The sequence below is a fragment of the Copadichromis virginalis genome, linkage group LG2 (assembly GCF_057382275.1).
Source record: "Copadichromis virginalis isolate Kocher_CV1m ecotype Utaka linkage group LG2, C_Virginalis_male_GT1.1, whole genome shotgun sequence".
In the NCBI taxonomy this organism is placed as follows: Eukaryota; Metazoa; Chordata; class Actinopteri; order Cichliformes; family Cichlidae; genus Copadichromis; species Copadichromis virginalis.
The window spans coordinates 34,351,733-34,375,262 of record NC_140619.1 but is presented as its reverse complement, the minus strand read 5'-3'; the positions used below and the strand labels follow the sequence as shown (position 1 = coordinate 34,375,262).

General features: G+C 40.6%; 3 protein-coding genes across 6 annotated transcripts; 2 read left to right on the top strand and 1 right to left on the bottom strand.

Moving 5' to 3' along the window:
* The first annotated feature begins 876 nt into the window (after window positions 1–876).
* LOC146717840 (heterogeneous nuclear ribonucleoprotein U-like protein 2) lies at window positions 877–5,995 on the top strand. The gene is made up of 10 exons (XM_085431692.1): window positions 877–1,484; window positions 2,568–2,644; window positions 2,779–3,021; window positions 3,110–3,222; window positions 3,328–3,594; window positions 3,973–4,095; window positions 4,196–4,297; window positions 4,703–4,871; window positions 5,201–5,427; window positions 5,514–5,995. Exons 1-10 carry the CDS (start codon window positions 1,015–1,017, stop codon window positions 5,571–5,573), a joined length of 1,851 nt encoding a protein of 616 aa, XP_085287818.1. The 5' UTR covers window positions 877–1,014; the 3' UTR covers window positions 5,574–5,995.
* On the bottom strand, window positions 5,821–11,645 carry nudt22 (nudix (nucleoside diphosphate linked moiety X)-type motif 22). 2 transcript variants are annotated; one of them, XM_085431712.1, is made up of 8 exons: window positions 11,116–11,645; window positions 10,445–10,542; window positions 9,086–9,274; window positions 8,429–9,008; window positions 8,229–8,354; window positions 7,648–7,745; window positions 6,567–6,660; window positions 5,821–6,013 (listed from the first exon to the last, which is right to left on the bottom strand). In XM_085431712.1, the coding sequence occupies exons 3-8, from the start codon at window positions 9,172–9,174 to the stop codon at window positions 5,846–5,848; spliced, it is 1,155 nt and encodes a 384-aa protein (XP_085287838.1). In that variant the 5' UTR covers window positions 9,175–9,274; window positions 10,445–10,542; window positions 11,116–11,645; the 3' UTR covers window positions 5,821–5,845. The 2 variants fall into 2 exon arrangements, with proteins under 2 accessions (XP_085287838.1, XP_085287831.1); XM_085431705.1 differs by lacking the exons at window positions 10,445–10,542; window positions 11,116–11,645 and adding an exon at window positions 10,230–10,438.
* A 4,169-nt stretch (window positions 11,646–15,814) lies between these two features.
* dnajc4 (DnaJ (Hsp40) homolog, subfamily C, member 4) lies at window positions 15,815–22,840 on the top strand. 3 transcript variants are annotated; one of them, XM_085431726.1, is made up of 8 exons: window positions 15,815–15,982; window positions 16,444–16,508; window positions 18,245–18,368; window positions 18,505–18,595; window positions 18,949–19,130; window positions 20,502–20,669; window positions 21,077–21,163; window positions 21,251–22,840. In XM_085431726.1, exons 1-8 carry the CDS (start codon window positions 15,954–15,956, stop codon window positions 21,345–21,347), a joined length of 843 nt encoding a protein of 280 aa, XP_085287852.1. In that variant the 5' UTR covers window positions 15,815–15,953; the 3' UTR covers window positions 21,348–22,840. The 3 variants fall into 3 exon arrangements, with proteins under 3 accessions (XP_085287852.1, XP_085287860.1, XP_085287868.1); XM_085431734.1 differs by lacking the exon at window positions 16,444–16,508; XM_085431742.1 differs by lacking the exons at window positions 16,444–16,508; window positions 18,505–18,595.
* Window positions 22,841–23,530: the final 690 nt, after the last annotated feature.

Genomic DNA, 23,530 nt, shown 5'->3' with positions numbered 1-23,530 from the left:
AACAATGCCTAAGTCCTTTGGTATACCTTTTTTCCATATTAAAAACAAATACAGGATAAAAACAGGGCTCATGCTGCAACACATAGTTTGCTTTAGGGTGTCAATAGGAACACAAAGGTAATACATTCACTTCTGAATATATTACCTTATACTTATTTGTGTTACTGCTCAAGTTTATATAATGTAGTAACCACTATTAATAGAGTTAAAATTACACTGAACATCTGCTTGTGACAAATAGCCAGAGTTATATTTTTTGTATTTTGCAATTAGACTTTATTTTTATTTAGTTTTTTCAGAGAGGATTTTCTTGTTTCAGTTTATTTTTTAGTGTTTACAAATATTCAATTCTAGCATCGTTTTTATTAGTTTAGGTCTTTAGTTATTTTTGTATGGAGGGCATATGTTAGAGGTGATCAATGCATCATGCACCGGTTTGTTTGTTTGTTTGTTTTTTGCTTTTTTACCAAACTAACAAACTAAGGATATTTCCTTTAGTTATCTCCAAAAGTTAATTCTGTTCATCCGGATGAACAGAGTCAACTTGATTCAACAAGATTTACTTGCCTGGATGACTGAGAATGCATCAAGACGTTTCCTTTAGTTAGTTTTGTTGTGTGAATTGTGTTCACACAACACAATTCACAACAAACTACCACTGAAAATAAAAAAAACTATTTAAAATATTTTTAAATGAACTAATTGAAGCTAAATTGACCCGAAAACAACTATACGACTAAAAATAATACTTTTCAAAAATCCTGGTATGGTAGTTATGTTGATGTAGTAACATTTTCTTTCGCTAGATGGCAGTAAACAAAACGTATCTGTCTTAAATGAGAAAGAGGAAGAAGTAACGAGCCAATCAAATTCCAAGGCACCATATTGAACAGTTGTTTTGACTCCAGCCTGTTCTTCTTTTACAGTTTTTACTTTGTATTTGGCTTTTTTAAAACTTAAATAATTCGCATTTACAATTAAAAGACAAATAAACGTAATACTCGCGCGGGAACAATGAAGCTGGCGGACATTAAAAAGTTAAAAGTGGCCGAGCTGCGGTCCAGACTTAAAGAGCTGGGGCTGGACAGTAGAGGGCTGAAGGCTGAGCTGGTGGAGCGGCTGTGGTCCGCAGCAGAGGGGGAGCCGAGCGGGGGAGACGGTGAAGAAGAAACGCTGAAGCTACATGACAGCTCACCTATACTTTTAGTACAGACAGAGCCAGCAGACGTCCGCCCTCCATCCTCAGAGATTGGTGCTACTGCGCGACATGAAGTAGACCGCAGCTACACAGACATGGCCACACAGACTGTGGCTGAGCCCAGTCCAGCTGCACCACAGCCCGACTCGGAGGCTGCTGCTGCTGCGGGTGTCACTGCCTGCCCTGCGGAGGGAGGAGAACAGGGGCATGCGGAGGGTCCAGTAGAGGAGGACATGGGCAGAGGAAGGTCGTTCTACGAGTTCAAAGAGGAGATACGATACAAGAGGTAGAGTATGGTGAAGAAACCCGCCCCACAGAGGGCATCGGGTTCAGTGAAAATCCCTCACATCTGTCCACAGCATACTGTAATTACCGTGTGGAGCTCTCGTTGTGGAGTTTCATATGTGTAGGTTCTCTTGGTCTTGAGAACTTGATAAAGTTTGTAAAGATTTTTAAACTCTCACCCAAGACACTTCTTTAGTACCACATCCACTGATGGAAAATCCCAGTCAAACGAAGCGTGGGCCAAGTCCAGAATCACAGAGACTTTATTAATCCCACAGGGAACTTGAGTTCTCATAGCGGCACACATACAGCAAACGTCAAGCACTCATATAAAATGAAGAGTAGAAACAGAGATATTAATTGATAACTATTAAAATAAATATAGAGATACAGGTATAAATATAAACATAAATATGCATATATACATAAAAGTACACAAATATGTGTGCAATATATGTCATTGCGTACAAAAGTGCCAGAGTGCAGTGAGGTGTGATTAATCCTGTTCTGCATGTGTGGGCCTGACCCAATTGGATGAATTAAAGAGTTTGAAAGCAGCAGGAAGGAAGGACCTGTAACGTTCCCTCAGACAGGAGCGTGAAGGAATCTGTTGCTCTCAGTGAGCTAATCAGGTCATGTTAAAATAGGTTTTCTCAGTTTAAGAGAGAAGAAGGATTTAAAGCTCTTCCAATATTGTGGTCCTGGTTACTGCACCACTGTTTAGGAATATGTTTTAAATTCTTACTTTGAATGATTTTTTTTATGTGTATACATGTGTGGATGGAGCAGGTTTTTTTTCTTAAGGCCAGATTAGCATTTTATTTTTACTGTATTTATGTGTATTTATACTTTAATATTTCCTATTTTATTATTGTTATTTTATTCTGTGCAATGAACGATGAGTGAACGCATGTAAGAATGTATGTATGCTCGTCTGCTAAAACATAAGCTCTGATCCAGTTTCACTGCAGAATGCATAGCACAGCGGCATAAAAGGAATCTTTATCTTTGTGTTTTATTTAGATTTAGATTTAATGAAGTTCTTAAATCATTAAATGTGACATGTCTCTTTTTTTTCAACCAGAGCCAAATCACCACAGCCCCCTGCGGAGAGGAGTGAGGCAGAGGAACAAGATGAAGATAAAGTCAGACTAGATAAATGTGTGAAAACACACCCACACAAATTTTAATCAGCGCTTGAGTTTTCTTATGAGTTACTTGTTTTAATTTTGTCTGGACTAACCCCCAAGGGTGTATTTGATTTGACTCCCTGAGTCTCCTTGTCGATTACTCAGATGGCTCTCACCTGCACTTCGAGGTGAGTCCTGATGGATCCTCTGGCCAGCCGCGGTTCTGGGCTCAATTCCCCCTGCTGTGGTCAGGCTGCAGGCTCACCCATGGGGTGCAGCAGGGCAGGGTGGGCTTTGAGGTGAGGCTGGAGAGGAAACTGTTGACTGCACAGCCAGATGACCATGAAGTCAGGGAGCCATATGGACTGAGAGTTGGCTGGTCAGTGGCCGTCTCCTCTCTGCTGCTGGGTAAGAATGAAGTTTTTTTCATATTTATTGTCTGTAGATGTGATTTACTTGTTAAAAAGCTTCTGAATCCTTCTGGGTTTCACGTCAGGTGAGGATGAACTCTCTTTTTGTTATGATGGACGTGGTAAAAAAGTGTCAGATAGAAAGGAAGAGAACTTTGGAGAGCCTTTTTCGGAGGGGGATATCATCGGCTGTTATGCTGTGAGTTATGTTTTCAGTCAGCTTTACTAGCGCTCGAGTGACTTTTCTCTCATTTAAACCATTTTTTTGTGTTTGTGTGTCATGTTCACACCTGCACACACCCAGTCTTTCTCCTCAGATGGCGCTGTTGAGCTCTCTTTCCATAAAAACGGTCGTTTTGTAGGAGTGGCCTTTTCCACGGACACCTCGGTGCTACGGGGTCGTGCTCTGTTCCCTCATGTCCTCTGTAAGAGCTGTTCGTTCAAATTGCTCCTGGACCCTGCAGCTCAACCCTGGTACCCCGGCCCTCCGGGGTTCACACCGTTGGCCACTCTTCCTCCTGGGCAAAGGGTGTGCTCCACATCAGCTCCAACCTCCAGAGCACAGTGCGAAGTGAGAGTCAAATTTAGATTTGTATTCCCAATCTTTCTACTACTAAAGGCTCCTCCTAAAGTTGAAATTGTAGTGTGAAGATGAATTGTAATGTTTTCTAAGAATTTCCTCTGAAAGTTTGAACTAAACAAAGTTCAGATGATCTTGCACACGGAGCATTTTAGCCATAGAAAATGCTCCTAAGGTGGAAAATTGTTGGGAGTGGAGGATGTAAGCAGGGGGGAAAATGGCAGAACGACAACGTTTAGTGTTACAGCAGTGATCACCTGAGTCATTAGGATCATCCTATGGGAGCCATGAATGTTTGTGCAAAATTTAATTTTCTGACAGTTGACATGTCAATTTTGTTATGTCTTATCTTCCTCTCTGCTCCACCAGGTGGTGCTGATGGTGGGTCTTCCTGCCTCTGGGAAGAGCGTCTGGGCGAGGAATTACATGAAGCAGCATCCAGAGAAACAGCACAGACTGCTGGGAACGGAGGAGCTGCTCGCTTGTATGATTGTCAGTCAGATCTCCGCTCTTCACTCCTGTGATTCACATTCAGAGGTTATGGTTCGCACCTGATGTAAAATGTTTGACCCGTGTGTATGTGTGTGTATAGAGTGGTGGGCAGAGGGACAGCAGGCTCCAGCAGGCCTCTCACGGTCTTACTGAAATAATCAAGATGGCTGCCCAAACTCCTGGAAACTACATCCTAGACCAGGTAATGCTTCACGGTCAAAAAAAAAAAAGACTTATGAGATGTCCCCTTGTGAAACTCACTGAAGGATAGTAGTTGCTATCAGGTGGTAGAACAAAAGCCGTTATTGGAGAATCAGCCTCTGCAAGCAAAGTGTCAGGAGACCAAAGTGAACTGGTTCATTTAGGCTCATGTGATAGAGGTTTGGATGAGCAGCAGAAGATTTTCTGGTTTCAAATCGGGCCTCGGCAGTCTGGAGTTTGGGATTATTTCTTGGTCCTATTAATAATTAAATATTTACTTTAAAGCAGTTATATGTGGAATAAAATCTAAACTGTAACCACCACAGTTATGAGCAAAGAGCTTCGACAAAACATTTCACTATGCTGTAGTCTTAGTAGTTATTTCACTTCATCTTTCTGTTTCCAGTGCAACATCCTCTTCTCTGCACTCCGTCACAAGCTGCGGCTGTTCACAGGCTTCAGGCGTCGGGTGGTGGTGGTGTTTCCCTCAGGCGACGAGTGGAAAAGGCGACTGTCGCAGCACCAGATGAGAGACGGTGAACACATCCCAGAGACCGCCCTGCTCAAATTACAAGGTTTACCTACATTTGTAATATTATGTTCCATTACAGGTCTATATTAGGGGATCAGAAACAAAACATGAATTTGTTTCATATGTTCCATTTGGTCTCTACAGTAATCCCTGTAAATTTACACTGAGGAATGGGTTCAGATTCTTCTTGGTTAAATCCGTGAATCCTTCAGAAAGAAAGGTTCTTCCTCTCATTACTCGGTTTATTGATATCATTTAAGGTCTCAGATGTGCTGGGAGCCACAGAGTTTATAAAAGATCTTTACAGCTGGTGCTGCTGACAGTTAAAATAAACAGCAGTCATTCCTGTAATACTTTCCTCTCTCTGTCCAGTGAGCTGCAGTCTTCCAGAGCAGCAGGATGACCTCCTGGAGGAGTTGCAGTATGTCGAGCTGCCGCAGGAAAAGGCGCTAAAGCTCCTGCAGGAGTATAAAGATGAGGCCCGCAGACTGCTACCCCCCGTCCCCAAACATGAGAAGACACGGCGACTTTACAGGAAAAGACCCCACCCTCACGGTCCTCCATCCTCTCACAGGACATGGAGTCAGCCGCCAAGATACGTGAGTGCCAACCTGGCTCATTTCTCTCTAAAAGCACAGCTGCATTTGCTAGATGTTAAATTAATTTTGTGTCATTCACATTTCAGTGGAGCGTGCCTTATCAGGATCAGGGGTATTACTACAGCGCGTACCAGAACTACTCATGAGCGAACCTGGAGCAAGAGGACTCGAATAATGCTGCTGCATTACCAGTGATTACATAACACCAACACTGCTGAGGTTTTATTATATGGAACTGCACACTCCCTGCTCAAACATAATCAGTGTCATATTTTATCTTTTATGAAAAGACATGGACACTTTAGGTTTTTATTCAAAATATTTTAATACATTTTTACTTGTTCTTGCTGTACAGTGTATAAATGAATTACACAGTACTGAATTATCAGTAACTTGTAAATAAAACCCCAAACTTTAATCAGTCTGTTTCTTTGTGCACATGTGGTGGTGTCAACTTGGCATCGCCTCGTCCGCGTTGGTCTGGAACTACGTCAGGTTTAACAGTCTGATAAAGCAGCACGGCTCCTTTAGCTGACGGACAAAGCTCCGACCACAGAGGGCTGCTTCTGTCCAGCTGCAAAACTTCCTACAGTGTGCAAAATACAACTGTGTGAGAAAGTGTTTGCCCCCTTCCTAATTTCCTGTTTTGTTTTGGAGTTTTGTTGCATTTAAATGCTCCAGATAATCAAATAAATTTAAATATTAGACAAAAAGGTAAGTAAACCTACATGGCTCTGTGTGAAAATAGTGATTGCCCCCATATCTGTTCTATCATAAATTAACTGGTATATCACAACTTTGGAAAGCTGAGTTCAATTTGTCTAGCCACACCCGGTTCTGATGTAATCACCTTAACGAGAAACATCTTTATTTAGAAACTGCATTTACTTGTGCCGTCTTTGTCTAACATTTAAATTTGTTTGATGATCTGAAACATTTAAGTGTGACAAACATACAAAAAAATAGGAAATCAGCAAACACTTTTTCACACTACTGTATATAAAAAGGCAGAATTGCCTTATATGCTTGTAATCTCTCCATAAAGTGATGATTGTACTTTGTTCCCTACTGCAGACGCAAGTACAAGAATCTCGTTTTGGTGTTGGTCTGCAGGTATTTGTATGTCTGTAACATCTCACCGTTCTGCTGACAAAGACGACTTCTGTGGACTCGCTGGCCTCCACTCCTCCTTTCCAGTACAACTTTCTCACTTCATCAGAATTTAAGGAGCAACTGAAAGCACACAGATTAAAATTTATATCTTTATAGAGCCATTCAAACCACATTTATTATTTCACGATGCTTGATTTAGGATTGTGTGCAGCTTTATGCTGCCCTTCCTAACCTCAGCTGGGCAAATCTGGTTAGATAATTGAGACCCAATCTAATAGTAACTTTAACTTTGGACTTCATTTTGTATGACACCTTTTTATAGGCTTGCCATCATGTGATGTCATCTTTTATGGTCTCTCAGTTGTCTTCATTATTACTTCTGTTCCTTTACTTTTAGTCTTTCACTGGTGTGCATTTTTATTGTTTCTATTTTAACTCTCTATTAACTTTACTCATCTCAAGCCCAAATATCTAACTTTTATATGGGGCAGTAAAACTGTTTTTTCTTCTTAATACTGAACTTGTTTAACTCCAAGAGAATTATTTGTAATAGGAGTGAGATTCCAGTTACAAATTGATTTCAAGAATAAAAAGAAAAGTTTAAAGAAGGTTTAGATTCCCTAAACATACATATAACACATCATGTAGTCTTACAGCCTAAATATATATTTGTTTAAGCCTCATTGCAGTTATTTGCAGTCAGTGCTCCTGAATGTGCTTTTAATTCAGTCAGCTCAGGAAATTGCAGTTTTTTTCTACTCCTAGGTCTGTATGATGTCAAAGAGAGAGGGTAGCCCTAATATAGTCATCTCACTCTGGCTGTGACCAGAAGCCTCACCCACTCATGTTCTGTTTACCAGAGGCAGCCAATCAGAAAAAGGTTGCAGGGGATTATTTTGAACTGTGACTCATACAAAGCTACTTCAATAGTCCACATGGAAAACTACGCAGTCTTTAGTAGTGGAGATGTGGTCATCGTGATGATTTTATCTTTATAAATTTTTTTGCCATACTTTCATTTTCTGAGCAACTTTCACTGACACACCTACTTCAAGAAATCTGTGCTGCAGGTTTCACAGTATGGATTAAAACTGAAGCGACGACTACCTGACGTAAAACTCGGCACTCGGTCTTCCAGCGCTGGTGTGATTCAGAGCGACGCCCATCAGGACGGGCGGTCCTAGGGAGCTCAGAGGAATATTCACCTGGGACAGAACAGTAAAATTAATAATATTAATATTTTAGACCTTTCATTACTTAGACAAAACAGCTGGTGCAAAGTTTTATTAAAGAAAAGTGACTGTGTGAATACTGCTTTAGGCATAAAATCCTTGTTTTACACTGTGATGTCGTGAGGTCCCATGTGTAGGATCTGACCTAACAATTTTCCACTTCATAAAAAAACTTGGTAAATTTTCTGATGTGTGGATCAAATATTAGGGCTGAGTCAAACTGTGGTGCCAAGTTTCTGGAAGCTGGTTTCACTTTGTGGGGCCTATGACATGCATGATTGAACAAGAATTCTGATTTTGAGGTATTTCACTGAAGGAAATCTGCTGACACCATTTAGACTCTTTAAAAAGAGTTGCTAGCAGGCTTCTGGCGGTAAGTATACGTGCATAAACGTGAAACACGACATTACAATTCTGAATAAAAAGAATACAAACAGAAAAGGAATGACTTTTCACCTCATCTCTGATCTCGGCGCACACAGAGGAGAAAAGCTCTGAGACGATGGTCTCTGGCTTCCTCTCCATCATGGCTATGCCGATCTGCTCCTCACACACCCTCTGTCCTAGACGCTCACACACAGCCTGAGGACAACAGGGTTGATATGAGCAACACATCAAGCATTTTGGTGAGACTGAATCCTCTTTATTCATATCACCTTTGGCTCTGGGTGGCCTCCGGGGATATCCAGGAGCCCTCCCGCCTCTGCCACCTTTTGGCTCCTCCTGATCATGACCACCTGACCATTGCTGGTGCACAGTATGGCACCGACACCTAGAGGCTGAGCCAGCAGCGTCAGAGGATCTCCGAACTCGGCCTCACCACGCTGTCGCAGCTTGGCCACCCCACACGACCAGTTTGTCCCCAGGTAGTCCTTGTAGCACGTGAGGCCTAACCTCAGAGTGAGGAGGGGTGCAGGGTGTGGAGGAAGTTTGTCTGCAATGCCATTAAACTCTCTGTAGTCATGATTAGAGGCACCCTCAGCATTTTCTGTCTGACTTATACACCTGTTATGTATTTCACCCAAATCCCTCTGTCCTTGATTGTTTTGGTCCTCTGTGTGGTGGAAAATGGTGCCATGGGACAACGGAGTGGAAGGTGGATTTTGTGGATCTGCTAAGCAGAAAGAATGTAGCCTGAATTTTGCCCCGTTGAAAAGCCACGGCTCCTTGGACACCCGCTTCGTCCACACCTCATCTATGTGACGCTCCAGAGCCAGATCTGTCTGCCTGTTAAACCTGAGAGAGGAGGAATTGATTTTACATGACGTGTGATGAAAAGTATTTAAAGGATGTACTGCACTGTATGTTTGCACCTTTCTGAAAGCTCCACTTGTACTTGAGACTCGAGCAGCCCATGCCAGTGTGCACAGTGCAGCAGCACAGACACCTCAGGGTCCATCATTTCCCACTGCGGCTCTTCACTGGAAGCATCAGTTACTTGATCCAAGTTGTGTTCTTTGAGAAGACTTGGAGTGGGATGGTTTAAGATGTTAAGATGGTTGCTGGAAGTGATAGGAATGAGCAGGATTAGAAATGAGTCTATCAGAGGGACAGTTCAGGTTGAGCACTTTGAAGACAAAATCAGAGAGGCAAGGCTGAGATCTTTTGGACATGTTGGACAAAGGATGCTGAAGATGGATCTGCCTTGAAGTAAGGAAAAAAGAAAGACCATGGAGAAGAGTAATAGAGTGAAGGAGGACATGCAGAGGGTTGGTGTGATAGAAGAGCGTGTTGGAGATAGGGTGAGATAATCATCTGTGGTGACCCATAAAGGGAACAGCCAAAAGAAGAAGAAAATGTGAGCTGTTTCAGCTGAAGCTTTAAACCTTAAGGCCCATGAAGGCATCAAATCAAGTGAGGTGATCAACTCTGTGCAGGTTAATAAGTCCACTCCTGTTATACAAAGACACACATCAAGTGCACCCACATATAAGAGATTAGAGCAGGCAAATAAATCTGACCATGGATAAGGTTAATGGAAGCACAACATCAAATTATTAAAAAAAGATTTCTAAATATATTAGAAATTTGTTACTATCATGGCAGTAACTACCTTTAAAATGCATGATTTTTTTTAAATAGACACACAATAATTGACCAAAATAACTGATTTAACTAATTAAACTAAGCAGCCCTAATGTTTGCATAAATGCAGGTCCAGGTGAGCTGTAAGTATACTGCAGTCATCCTCTAATTCAATAAAGTATTCTGATTCAGGGGGATATAATGACAATTTCAACAGGGCCCGTGGGATCATGACAGCATTGGGTGCAGTGGCATAACCAAAAACGGGAGGACAACTTCTTTAAGGCGTCAACAGTTTGTTCAATGCAGATTTGTCAGCGAGGTTGAAAAGGAGAACAGACACAATTAAAAACGTGACCGCTCAGCGTCAATTTACTCACATAAAAGCTCCTGATTTGTTACTGCTAATGAAGTTATTCTTTATTTACTAACCAGTAGCTCCCAATTTTTTCCACCATTGGACTAAAAACAGTCAAAAACTTTCAATGAACCGGAGAGCTGGAAAGGAATTAAATAGGAAGTGCGACTTCCTGATAAAATAAACGTCTAACATAACAACTCCTGTGTTCTCGTTTACTCTAAGATAATATTGTCTGGTTGATTTTCTATAAAACCAAATAAGGACAAACGTTTTGTGGCTTGTTTACCTGTCGTTTCCGAGGTAGGCGAAGAAGAAGCCAAACCAGCGAAAGGTGGTTTCTTCCTCTTTTCCCACGAACGGCAAAAATTTGCTTCTTATCACCACCTAGCGGCAAAGAGTGTAAATAATAATAATGTTATATTGTCAGTAAGATATTACTGACAGATGTGGAAAAAAATATAAATTTTGTGCATATTTCTACAATGTAAATTATATTTATGAATTATAGTTATAAGACAAACTTATTTTAATATTAATTATAATCCAATTCAATCCAACTTTATTTATAAAGCACTTTAAAATAGCCAGCACAGGACCAAAGTGCTGTACAGTAAATAAATAAATAATGTAGTGCTGTCCAAAAGTCCTCAGCACCCTCTCAATATTTTTCAAATATTGACATTCAAGGAAATGAGTGGAGGCTCCAAACGTTTGCACAGCGCTGTGTGTATTTAATTTAGTTTTCTTTTCTTTTTAAGTTGACTTTTAATTCTTTTCTGGAGTGACTTTTTATTGTTTGAAAATGCATAGTTTTAATTGTATCTATTTTTATTTTATACTATTATAATATGAATGTCGTTACAACATGAACATGATTTTAATCACGTTGTCAAAAGAAAAGAAAAGAAAAGAAAAGAAAAGAAAAGAAAAGATAGACTGCAGGTCATAACTTCTTACCTGAAGATCAGTTCACCTGACACTCGGCGGCCGTCTCGGGTCTCTCCTCCTCCTGCCTCCCCTTTCCCTCACCCACCTGTTCTCTATGGAAGCTCCGCCATAGCTCACAGAAGAGCCAGAGAATTTTGTTTCTTATGGTGTGAAAGTCTTTCAGGTGCCTTCTGTGACAGTGAAACTCCAAGTTAACTGTTATGTGCCTTTTAATGAAGAGTGGCTTCCATCTGGACACTCTACTGTAGTGAAGTAGATTCTGGGGTAGGATTTTACGTGATGTCCACGAATGCAGCACTACCACCCACACCTTCCCAGCTGATAATTAGCGGCCTTATAAGAAACAGCTGCGCTTCACTACCACACGGAGGCATTTGGTAGTCTTTTACCATCTAAGGGGGCTGAGAGCATTAGGCAGCGAAGCACTGCAGATCTCCTCAGGAAAGCTACTCATTCTAGTATTGCCCTTTAGAGAGTGGATTGCGCCATGCTGCTGCTGTCTTGTCTTATGCTGTTTGTTTGTTTGTTATGTGATGCTTTTTATAAAGAACAGTAACTTGGGGTGTAGTTGTTTTATGTAGATCTCTTTTACTAATTTGTTTAACGTTTTATGCTTTGTTTTATTGCTTTAGTGGAGGTGCGGCCGCTTGTTGAGGGGCTAGGCACGTGAGGTGGGCATAGGTAGATTGCACCATTTAGACTTCAGTGTGAGTGACAGTGAGGTCTGCAGTGGAGTTACACGGGTGAGTAACTGGTAGCATCCTTGGGCACTCCTCCCTGTAGGTTGCCTCCTCAAGTGGCCGGTCTCCACTATTTTGTTTAGTATTGTTTTGTTTGTTTGTTTTTTAATCAATCTGTGATTGTTTTAGAGCATCGTGGGAGGGAGTCTGGTCATTTTAATCAGTTGTTAATAAAGTGTTTTTAATTAACTATCCTGCCGTCTCAACCCTGCTACCTTAGGTACCTTTCTGATTTTACAATTCTATGCTTTTAGTAGTTCTTCTTAATAAATTTTAATTTGTAAAATTCATCTGTCTCCTCTCTGCTGTTAATAACGAGTCTGTGGGCTTTGGTAGCCAGTGTAACACTTACATTGGATAGAGGAATCTTTCCTGGGGTGTAACTTCCTCCCCCAGGTGACGTTGTCAACATCTTAGTTGCCGTCCCCGGTTATCCCTCATTCGCGCCACCACACTACCATACAGGCCTAATTGGCAGAGAGCTGCAGAAGTCATTGTCCTTCTTAAAGGTTCCCCATACTCCACACAGCAATGCTGGAGCTTTGTCAGAGTGACCATTGGGTTATTGGTCACCTCCATGACAGATGAAGCTCTTCAGCATCCACACTGTTTATGTGTTAAAAGAGAAATGGTTTCATTGTAACTAAAACCAATTCTCTACTCCTAACTGGCACATGAGAGTACATGGTCCAGCAATAAATTCTCCAGCTTTTGTGAAGTTGTTGGGCAAATGGTGACCTTATGTTATGAAATTGTGGGTCTTTCTGTGTGGAGTTTGCATGTTCTCCTGTGATTGCGTGGAAACTCTAAATTGTGCAACTGGTTGTCTGTGTGTTAGCCCTGCGCCAGTCCAGGGTACACCCTGGTGACAGCTGATTTGATTTTATTGTTTATTTATTTGTACAAAGTTTTTTTTTTCCTTTTCTGTGGCTTTTCTTTCTATTTGTTTTTATGTATTTAATCTTCTGTACAGCACATTGTAGATTTTTTTTTTTTTTTTTTTTTTAAATTTCAGTATCATGTTTTTGTAGATATATTTTTATTTTTTTTTAATTTTCAGTACTGTACAGCACTTTGGTCCATTGTGGTTGTTTTGTGATTCAGAGGCTGCCTTTAATGGCAGATTACATCACAGCCAGGCGACAAAGGCTGCTCCAAATGTGACCCACAAATGCCTCCTCCTTTTACCTGGATTTGAAGGATGGTTCGGGTGTGTCCTTCATGGCCCACCCTATCCCAGGATTCGTAGCAGTGAATAATTTTTTGATTTAAGCTTGTTCTGCAGCTACAAGAGAATAGGCACCTTGCAGTTGACGAAATCCTCTGTATGCCAGAGTTTTCTAGAGTCAAATGTGAGGCCACCTGACCGACAGCTAAAGCTTCTCCTAAATTAGGCCATGCAACAGGATAATGACCCCAAGCACAGCAGCAAATCTACAGCATGGAAGTCCAGACCTCAACCTGACTGAAATGCTGTGTATAAAGGAATGCTTGCAAATGTCAATGAATTGAAGTTATTGCTGCTGACTGAAGGTTCTGTAAACTACTCAATCATAGAATGATACGATATTGAACTAAAACAAATGCCTGAACCCTAAATTATGGATATCCTATTGTGGTGATCTAAAACGTAACACTAAATGTGATTAAAACACTAAAACTCTGGACTCCGGGGCTGAACGACCGCGAGGATCACCAGCCCGAGGAAAACACAAAATACACATGACTCCGTGAGAAAGACAATTCATTCTTGAATGAAGACGTGGATCAGACACATTTAAAATGTAGCCAATTGTGTTTATTATTCAATTATTAAGGAAATAGAAAAGGTGGGGGAATAGAAAAGGAGGGGAGGGGTGGGGGGTAAAGAAGAGGGTAAAGGAAAGGGATAGAAAGGAGGAAAGAGATAGAGGTGAGAGAACCCCAACAATGCCCTCTGAGCAAGCACTGGATGCGACAGTGGATAGGAAAAACTCCCTTTAAAGGAAGAAACCTATGACAGAACCAGGCTCTAGAGGGGGCAGTCAACTGTCGGGACTGGTTGGGGGGTGAGGGTGAAAGAGAGAGAGGGGGGGGAGTTACAGGGAAATAGGGGAGGGAGAGGTGTCAGGAGAGGTGAAAATTACGATGCAACGGTGGAGGAGGAAGACGGGGTGACATCAGTAGAAGAAAAAGTAGAAAAAGCAGGAGTGCTCTTCCTCCAGAAGAAGCGGAAGCGTTTTTTCTTCTTTTCCATGATCTTTTCCACCAGCACTTTCTTCTCTAGGACGAGGGTTCTTAACTCATCAATTGTTTGTGTATTTTCCTTCTCAAGTTTCCTGCATGTTGTCTCCACTTCTTCTAATTTGGCTTGTTTTTCTTCCAGCCTTTCTTTCAGTTCTTTACATTTGGCCTCCTGCATAAGCTTTGCCTCGTGCATCTCTGTATAACTCTGTTGTAATTTGTTGTGTGTGTCTTGTAGCTGCTGACTTCTCTCGAGTTCTTGAAGTGTACACTGCAGGTCTGTGTTTGTTTTCTCTAGTTGCTGCTTTAACATCTGCACCTCAGTGTTTTTGCACTTCAAGTTGTTGGAAAGTTTCTCCAGTTCTGTGTTTTTTCTCAGCATGTCACTGAGCTTACTCTGCATCTCTGAGCATTGTCTTTGCACTTTTTTCTTTTCCCCCTCCAGCTCAGTTGTTTTGGAGTTCAGTTTGTTATAACGGTCTTGCAGCTGTTGGTTTTTCCTCTCAAAGTCCTGGAGAATTTGTTTTTCTTCTTTCTGCTTTCTTTTCCGTTGTTCTTTGTCTTGAAGCAGCTCTTGATATTTGTGCAGCGTTTCATCAAGCTTTACCTGCTGCGCTCTGTATTTTTCCTGCATGCCTCTCTGGTTTATGTCCAGTTTTTCTTTCTCTTCAAGGATTTCTTTATTTTTTTGTAGAGCTTCATCAAGCATTACTTGCAAACCTTGGTTGTGTTTCTTGATGTTCTGAAGCTCACAATCCAGATCTTTCTGTTTCGTGTCATGCTGTTCTTTGTCTTGTAGGAAATCCTTATTTCTTTGCACTGTTTTATCAAGCTTTATTTTCAGCGCGGTGTACTTTTCCTCCACGCCTTCAAGCTTGGAGTCCATTTCTTTCTGTTTAATTTCTAGTTGCTTTTTTTCTTGAAGCAACTCTTTATTTTTGTTCAGTGTTTTATCAAGCTTTGCCTGAAGCCCTTTGTACTTTTCCTCCATGCCTTGTAGTTTGCGCTGCTTTATGTCCATTTGTTCCTTTTCTTGGAGGAGTTCTTGATTTTTTTGCAGAGCTTCATCAAGCTTTATTTGCAAGGCTTCCTTGTGTTTCTCGCTGTCCTGAAGCTTGCAATCCGTATCTTCCTTTTTCATGGTCTGTTGCGCTTTCTTTCGAAGAAACTCAACCCTTCCTTTTCCCTCTCTTTCTCGTTTTTCTTCTGTTGGAGGATTTCTTCTGTTGGTTTTTCTTGTACTTTATTAAGCTCTGCTTGGAGCTCAAAGATCCTTCCCCGCATGTCTAGGAGTTCCATTTCTTTCTCCTTTTGAATATCTTCCTTATCAAGAAGCTGTCTGAACAGTCTATCTACTTCATCGGTCCTTCTCTCACAGTGCTCTCTCAGTAAGATAATCTCCGTTCGTTGTTTAAAAAAACTTTCCCAGATGTAATTGGTGTACTCTGGCTGGGGCGGGTGTCGCGTATTGTGATTGTTCATGAGATTTTCCTCATGCATTTCTTCCAAGCACATCTTCTGCAGTTGAGTATCGTCTTCTCGATTGCAAAGAGGAGCGCTGGGCTTTACGTTTTCTCTTTTTTTCTGTTTTCTTGGAGACATGTTGGAATCTGTTAACAGTGACTCTGAAAAGGATCCAAAAAAAGGCTTCTCTGGCGAACGTTTGAATGCTGCACACATAAATGCTGCGAATAACGGACTAAAAGTTCTTGCGTCTCACCCCTATTTAAATTATTCTTTTTTGATGTTTTACTTTTTATTTATCAGTGTTCATCACTCAACTACTCTTTAATCCCGAAAATGGTGGTGTTTTTATTTTGAAGGCCCGCGCTCTTATTTTGTAGACTTTTGATCTAACTGACGTTGGCTCTATGCGCCGAGCTTATGCGATGTTATGAAACTGCCCTCCGCTGGTATGTCACCTCTCCTCCTTTAGTCAGCTCTGCTTCTACAACACTCCTTATTTGAAAATGTGTTTGACTTTTATTTTACGTATTTATTAAAACGCCTCTAGTTATACAGTTTTTAACAAGCTGTCGATGACGTAGTTCAACAGTTTAGAGCTAACGCCGGTACACCCGGCTAGCATTAGCACTTCTCTGATAGCAGAACAAAGTGTTCCAGCTGAATCTCATGATGTGGTTAGTCGGCTTTTCTGCTTCACTGATGTGAACATTACACGTAATAACTGATGTGCAAAGCCAGCTGTCATTGTAGCAGTTGAATGTAGTTAACGTGAGTGGGTCAAAGTGAAACACAGGTCGTGTTGTGACCTTTCAGCTGATTGTGAAAGGTGTCAAATTGCCCCCTGTTTTAGTTGTTTAATCCCTTTGAAAACATGTCATTCACCTCATCCCTTTGTTTTGGTCCTCAGTCACGTGTCCACAGATAAGGGGACAGATGCTGACGTCGACATTTTCAATGGGAAGACAGTGAAAGGTAAAATCAGAGAAAACAGGCAGTTTGCAGCTAAGTTGTAGTTGACTAAAACTAAACCAAGTACCCAAGCTAGTGACTGACTAGTACCACACATTACCTACTAAAGAAAAAATAACTAACGTGCAGGCTAATAAAAACTAAACTAAGATATTTTGCCTGTTGATAGGACCCATGTGAGGTGTTTCAGGCAATTATTTAGAACACCTCCTGGGCACATCCCTTTGGAGGCACACCCAACTGGAAAGAGACCCCAGGGTAAACCTACATCCTGCTAGAGAGATTATATATTTCATCTGTCTGGGAATGGTTTGGGATCTCCCAGGAGGAACTGGGTTTATCTGGAGAGAATTAAGTTTGGAGTACTAGAGTACTCCAGATAAGCAGGAATATTGTTTGGATAAATATTTTTCAACAGTAAAATAATAATAATAATAATAATAATAATAATAATAATAATAAAAATTCTATAGTAGTGAAAAAACAGGAGCTTTTCTGTCATTTAATTTTTTACCTATTCATTACTTTAGTGCAGTATGAAGGGCTGTGGGGGGAGGTCTTTGTCAGTAGAATCAGCTGTAAAACTAAAAGAAAAATACTGTTAGTCCAAAATGTATGTCTTCCTTCAGATTTTCCTAAGACTTCATGTGAGCTGTTTTGAAGGTTTCCTGGGCTGATTTATGGTTATGTGGTTGTTTGGTCAAGGCCAATAGTTTCCTTAATTAATATCATGGGCAGTTAGCAAAGACATAAGTCTGCAGCTGTTTCTGTTTTCCAACCTTGGTTTTAGGCTTAACATTTATTTCATAGAGACATTCGACATGTGCTCAGCATAATAAGATAAGATAAGATAACCTTTATTAGTCCCACACGTGGGAAATTTGTTTTGTCACAGCAGGAAGTGGACAGTGCAAAAGTTATGAAGCAAAAATTAGAATACAATAAGAATAAATACAGTACACAACTGTACAGAATAGAATAAAATAAAATACTATATACAGTAGAATCAACTCAATCCTGTTGTTTGCCCAGCGATCTGGTGAGATAAGTGAGCGTAAGCATCTTTACCAGTAACTAAAATAAGTCTCTGACGATCTCATACGAAAGGAGTCTAAAAATTGAAGGTGAGGCAATGTTTTTGTTAAACTTAACAAAAATAAATAGATCTATATATATATATATGTATTAAAAAGTATGATGATGATTGTGAAGAATGAATATGAATAAAAATGTTGACGATAATAAAAAGTAGAGTTTTCTCTGGGGAACAATACAGTACAATACAATTTCAAATTTGCTTCCGGTGCTGGGCTACATAATGACTCAAATCTACTTCTCCTTGTTTGTTTTCCTTCTAGTATCACTAGTATCAATGTTTTATTACTAATATATCATATCAGTAATAGCTTCAGAGGCAGTTCCAGGTCAAGATTTATAATAATAAAAAATTGATTCTGTTGCTTCCTGGAAACTGCTGTAGATACACATAACGGTGATATTCTGGATTTGTTTCAGTTATTTATTCACTTTTAATTAATAAAATGCTGATTTTTGATGTTACTTTTACACAACTGTTAAAACGTTGTCCCTTAGAAGCTTCTTCCCAGCATTATTTCCTTTTGATAATTAGACATTTATAACTTTAACATATTTAAATTCAGTATCTGGAGCCCGCCCACTTAGTACTTAGTGCCTTGGCTTTGGGTCTTTGCATTGTTTCATCTGTCCTCTCTGCTCAGGTCCTTGTGTGGAACCGCCAAAAATTTCCATCATGCTGTTGGAGGCTCAGCTACGTCTGTGCCAGAGTTGTTTTTGGTGTTGCAAGAGTGGACTGCGGCTGTTCTCCCAAAGCTATACGCAAAGGTAGACAAAGTGAATGTGTGCCTTTAGGTTTTAGGCAGAGTTGCTGAGAACACCTTGATGATTGTGTTTGTGTACTCTGTGTTTAAACAGGTCTGAGTGCCTGCTTGGTTTTGAGTTTTTTGCTTTCTCACCGCAGAAAAGCTGCGACCTACTATGACCTCCTGGGAGTCAAATCTGATGCCACGTTAGAAGAAATCAAAAATGCGTTTTTTGACAAATCCAAAAAGGTATCATTCCCATTTGGATTTAAATAAAACATGTGGCCACACGAGGGCAGCCTTGCACAGCACATTTTGTGCTTGCTAACTGTTCCCACAGTGGGCTTCCTCACTGTTTGTTTTCAAGCTATGGCTCCCAGTTTAAATAAGGATGGGTATGTGTGTTTACTTTGTGGCTTTGGCCTCATTAAAGGGTGAGAAAGAAGCTTGGTTCAAAGTGCAAAACAAAAATCTATTTGTCATAAAAAGTAAGAACATTTTTCGGTTGTTAATGGTTGCATATTTGACCTGCACCAGATCTTTTCTTTTTTCATGCTTCATGAGGAGAATTTGCTGCTGACTCTGTCCCCTTTATTGTGCAGCTACATCCAGACAGCGACCCGTCAAACCCGGCACTGCACAGCCAGTTTGTGCAGCTGAACGAGGCCTACAGGGTGCTGAGCAAAGATCTGAGTAGGAAGGAGTACGACTTCAAAATACGACAGCCGTATGGTGGTGCTCAAGTCTTCAGATCTGCCTCCACTGACCCCAGCTACAGAGGCAGGTGAGGATTCACCCACATCCATTAGTGTGTTACTGCTTATGAACTTTACATTAACAGTGTGTCATCTTTAAAAGCAGCAAATTTCACACAGGAACCCCAGTGTTTGGGGCTTCGTTGTTTCTAACATGTATAACAGTAAAACAGGAGATTGTCAGCATCAGATGTGTTCAATTAATTCTCTTTCATGGGCTCAACAGGATGTCACACAGACTATACTGAGGAGCATGCAGGGTAAAGACTGTTTAATGTCAGATACAGCTGATACCGTCATTGATGTTCTCATGTACAGCTCTGACGGGCAATGTCTGAAAAGGTTGAAGTGCACATCTGAAAAATTCACCTTTTTTATATAATGTCAGGCCAGAGCAGCGGTCATCTTAAAGCACCAAGGGACAGATTTAGAAAAGAAACACAGAATTTGTGACTGACGCTGTTGCATATCTATTTCTGGGAGTTCCTTTCTCAAGGCACAAAAAATGGGGACGACAATGTTTAAATCATATACGCCAACTGATTCACAACTTTTGCAACATGGAATTTACTTTCAATTGCCCCGATATTTAATGCCATAAAAAAGCATGTCTTACAACTACACTTGTGTCACACTTGAATTACAGACATTTCTATCCACAGTCCCACAGTTTCGGGGGACTGAGGCCTTTTCTCCTGTTATTCAGGGACTAAATAAGCACATAAAAGATTTGCAGTGTTGAGATTATGTTTAGTACCTGGTCACTGGAATTCTCTTTATGAGGTCCAAGGAGACCATGATGTAAAAAATAAACTTGTGTTGCTAGTTAAACGAAATAAACAGCTCTGCAAGAAAGGAAAAACTTTAGCAGTGGCCAAATCAACAATCTGTTACATTTATGAAACGAATGAGTCCACTGACCACAGAAGACAAATAAATTGCAGAATTATTTCCATGGTTGAGAAATCATCTTCACAGCATCCAGTATTTTAGACAATGAACTTTGTGTTGTATTCAAGAATTTGAACTTGAGATTGAGCTCATAAACTCATTAGGAAATTGTTTACTGAGGTCAGCGAGTGAGAGATCAGTAGGGTCATTTGCTCATAAACGTCTATACATCTGGACTTTTTGAAGCTAGAGGAATCCCCTCCTGGTGGACATAAAAAAATAAATCTGCTTTGGATTTACTTTGCAGTCCTGGAGCTTCTGGAAGCTCCATCCTTTATATACAGACTATGACTATCACTTGTCATTTTCATTTAATGTTTCTTGAAGTTCAGACACGATTTGTGTAACTGCAAATCAAATGAGCAACCTTAGTTATTACAACAAGTGCTTATTACATTGACTAGTGACATCAGAAACAACGCTCAATCTTCTCATGCCTTTCCTATCAGCATGGATGCCTATGAGAACATCCGTTACTGGGAGCAGGTTCATCACCCTCACACTCCAGAGATGATGGCCGAGGAGAAGCAGAAGAGGAGGAAGAGGAACTTCCGCCTGGTGGCGTATTGTGTCGTCGCTATGATGCTCAGCATAGGAGCCCATGCCGTCCTCTTCAAGTAAAAACCCCACACACGATACCGACTGAGCATTCAGCATTTTGTATTTAAATTTAAACTGTAAATATTAGAAAGAAGTGTGCATTTGGTAAACTTCCTCTTGCTCACATCCTGTCCTTCGTTGTCCACACTGTGTCCTTTTATTTGCTGCTCATTCACATCCAGATGAATGAGGAATGTTGCGGACGTGTCTCAGTGCCATGTGTGTTGGCACAACCTCCCAACTCGCGGCCTTGAGTTTGCTTTCACACACTGACGTGGTGCCACATGTGTTTGTTGAGATTCACTTCTTTGTGATGTGAGCAGCTCCTCTAACAGCTGTACAAACCCATAAATAAAGAGCGCTGCTGAGTTCTTAGGTTAAGCTCTCTAAAAGGGAATTGTCTACCTCCCTCTGATGCTTTCAGGAAACTGGAAGAAGTTCACACTAACTTCATGGATGAGAAAGACCGAATCATCATAGAAATTTACAATGAAGCCAAAGAGAGGGCGAGGTGTGTGCACTGAGCTTCAGATTCCTTTTTCCCCCTGCTTCTCTCTGATGTTGTTGTTCTGATGCTGTTTCATTTGCGGTTTTTCAGGGTCAATGGTTTTAAGAAGCAAACGGAAATCCTGCGTCAGAAGCACGCGGAGTTTAAGGAGAAATACAAACGCACCGACGTTGGAGACGACAAGTAGCAGATCCTTCAGCTGTGCTCGGTGATGCCAGCAGGCGGACCAAGCTGGCTGTTGTGTTTTAAGATTATTTATTTTCTGACCTTTTTAAACGTGTTTCCACGCCTCTTTCTGCCCTCAGATGTGATCCTGAAATCTGCAGGGAGTGGGTGTGGTTTAGGGGGAGGGTTCCTCTGTTCATAGATGTTGACCAGGATAAGCTTTTATATTTTATGGGGCTCGTTTGTTCCCAAACTTGTTCACGGTTTGTCCACAGGAGCCATAATGAGCTCTATCAAACTGCCCCTAATGGAGTCTCAGGAACACGCTGTTTGCTGTTTATTGTTCTCAGCCTCATTTCTGTTACAGCTGTGCAGCATCTGGAACTCACATGTGACGGTGAATAATACAACATGACAGCTGATCAAGTTGTGAAGAGAGAGACTCTTATTTGCAGCAATGTTTCATGTTGTTTTAAAAGAAAATGTCTTTCAGCACTCAAGTGTGGACGCTGCTGTTTAAATTGGTTCACACCTGATATATATTCACAAGTGTTTGATTTTTGGACTTTCTGCACTTCCTGCCAACAAATATCGATTTGTTTGACACAGAAAATCTGGAGAAAAAAGTGCCACTGAGTAAGTTATTTATTGCAAACTGTTGTAATATTATGGAGAAATGCATTTAAAGGAAAGATCACACACACAAAGTGAGCCAACATTTACCATTTTGGCCTCTCAGTCTTTATATATTATATTGTTTTATGTTTTTGCTGCCTTGTTGAGTCCCTCTTGGGACATCTGAGAGAAAGCTTTAAAAGATCTCATTAACCATCCTTTGCTTGATTTCACTTTACTTCTACATGCTTCTTGTTATTTAATGTCTTGCTTATTACCATTTCTTCCCATAGTGTCATTTGTTTCCTGTTACCTTTTAACGAGCAGCAGAGAAGAATCGGTAATGATTCAAATAGATAATTATCTCAGATCTTTGTTTTCCATCACGTCAGTGAAAGTGAATCATACATTTTTAACTTTGAAGACAGCAACGCAGTTATGTTTATTTGCATGTTTGGAGCTTGGATTCTTTCCTTCTTTCTTTCTTTTTATTTTGGAAGGAATTGTGTGGGTGTGTAAAACCCTGCATCTACAGCGTGAAGTTTGTTTTTTAAGAAAGGATATCGCCCCTTTTCCCTCTCTGTTTTCTTGTCACCAGCGGCCCCTGCCCTGAGACGTCAGCAGGAGATAACATACTGTGTCCCCGCATAGCTCTCAGACACCCTCACCCTCATGTGGCGTGTGAGTACCCTGTCATAACCCAAACACGCCATAATGACTGAGATCCTCGTGTCAGCATGCCTTCACACACACACTGATAGGAGATGAGGCTCAAGAGTTTTCCTGCTAGAGAAGAAAACAGCTCTGGATGCCGTTTTAATTGACTTTTATCTTTAGTTTAATGAGCTGCAAAGAGAAACTGTGTAGAATCATGCTCTGAAATAAAAGCGTGACATGCTCTTTGGAGATTATTTTTTATTGATTAGTTGGATGGGAGGGGCTGAAATCCTTAATTTCCCTCCTTGGGCATTAAAAAGATCATAAAACTGCTCCCAAACCACAATGATCCACCTTCGGGAATCAAAATTGTTTTTATGATTTTAATTATCAGTAAACTCTACTACTGTGCAAAAGTCACTAGCAGCTTTTTTTTTTTTAATATATATATATTTTGCTTCCAAGCAGGTAGTTTCTTTCTGAAGGTCTTTCAAACTTTGTCTTTGACTGATTTTTCAATGATTTTCAGTTCAGTCTTTGTGCCTGACTTTTTTCAGAGAAACATTTTGTTTTTTGTTAAGATTCATAACACTGACCTATGAGTCAAGCATAAAGCACCTAACTTGAGGGATGAATCACTGTTGTGTGTACATGTAAGAGACAACGACAAAGAAAAGTATTTTGCACCGACATCGTGATTCCCAAAAAGCTATTAACTCAAAATATGGCAAATCTTGTCATGTTGTGCAGTGTGTCCTTAAACAATCTGGGAAAGCTGGAAAAGTGGAGGACTAAAGAAGTTGATCCCTCTGCTGTTCACTGAAAGCTCATCAGAAATGTTCTCGGTGAAAGTGTATCTGTCGGGAAACTATTCTTAAGGAAAGGAAACGGTGATAAATGTTGAGGTATGAGAAATTACACAGAACTGGCCAG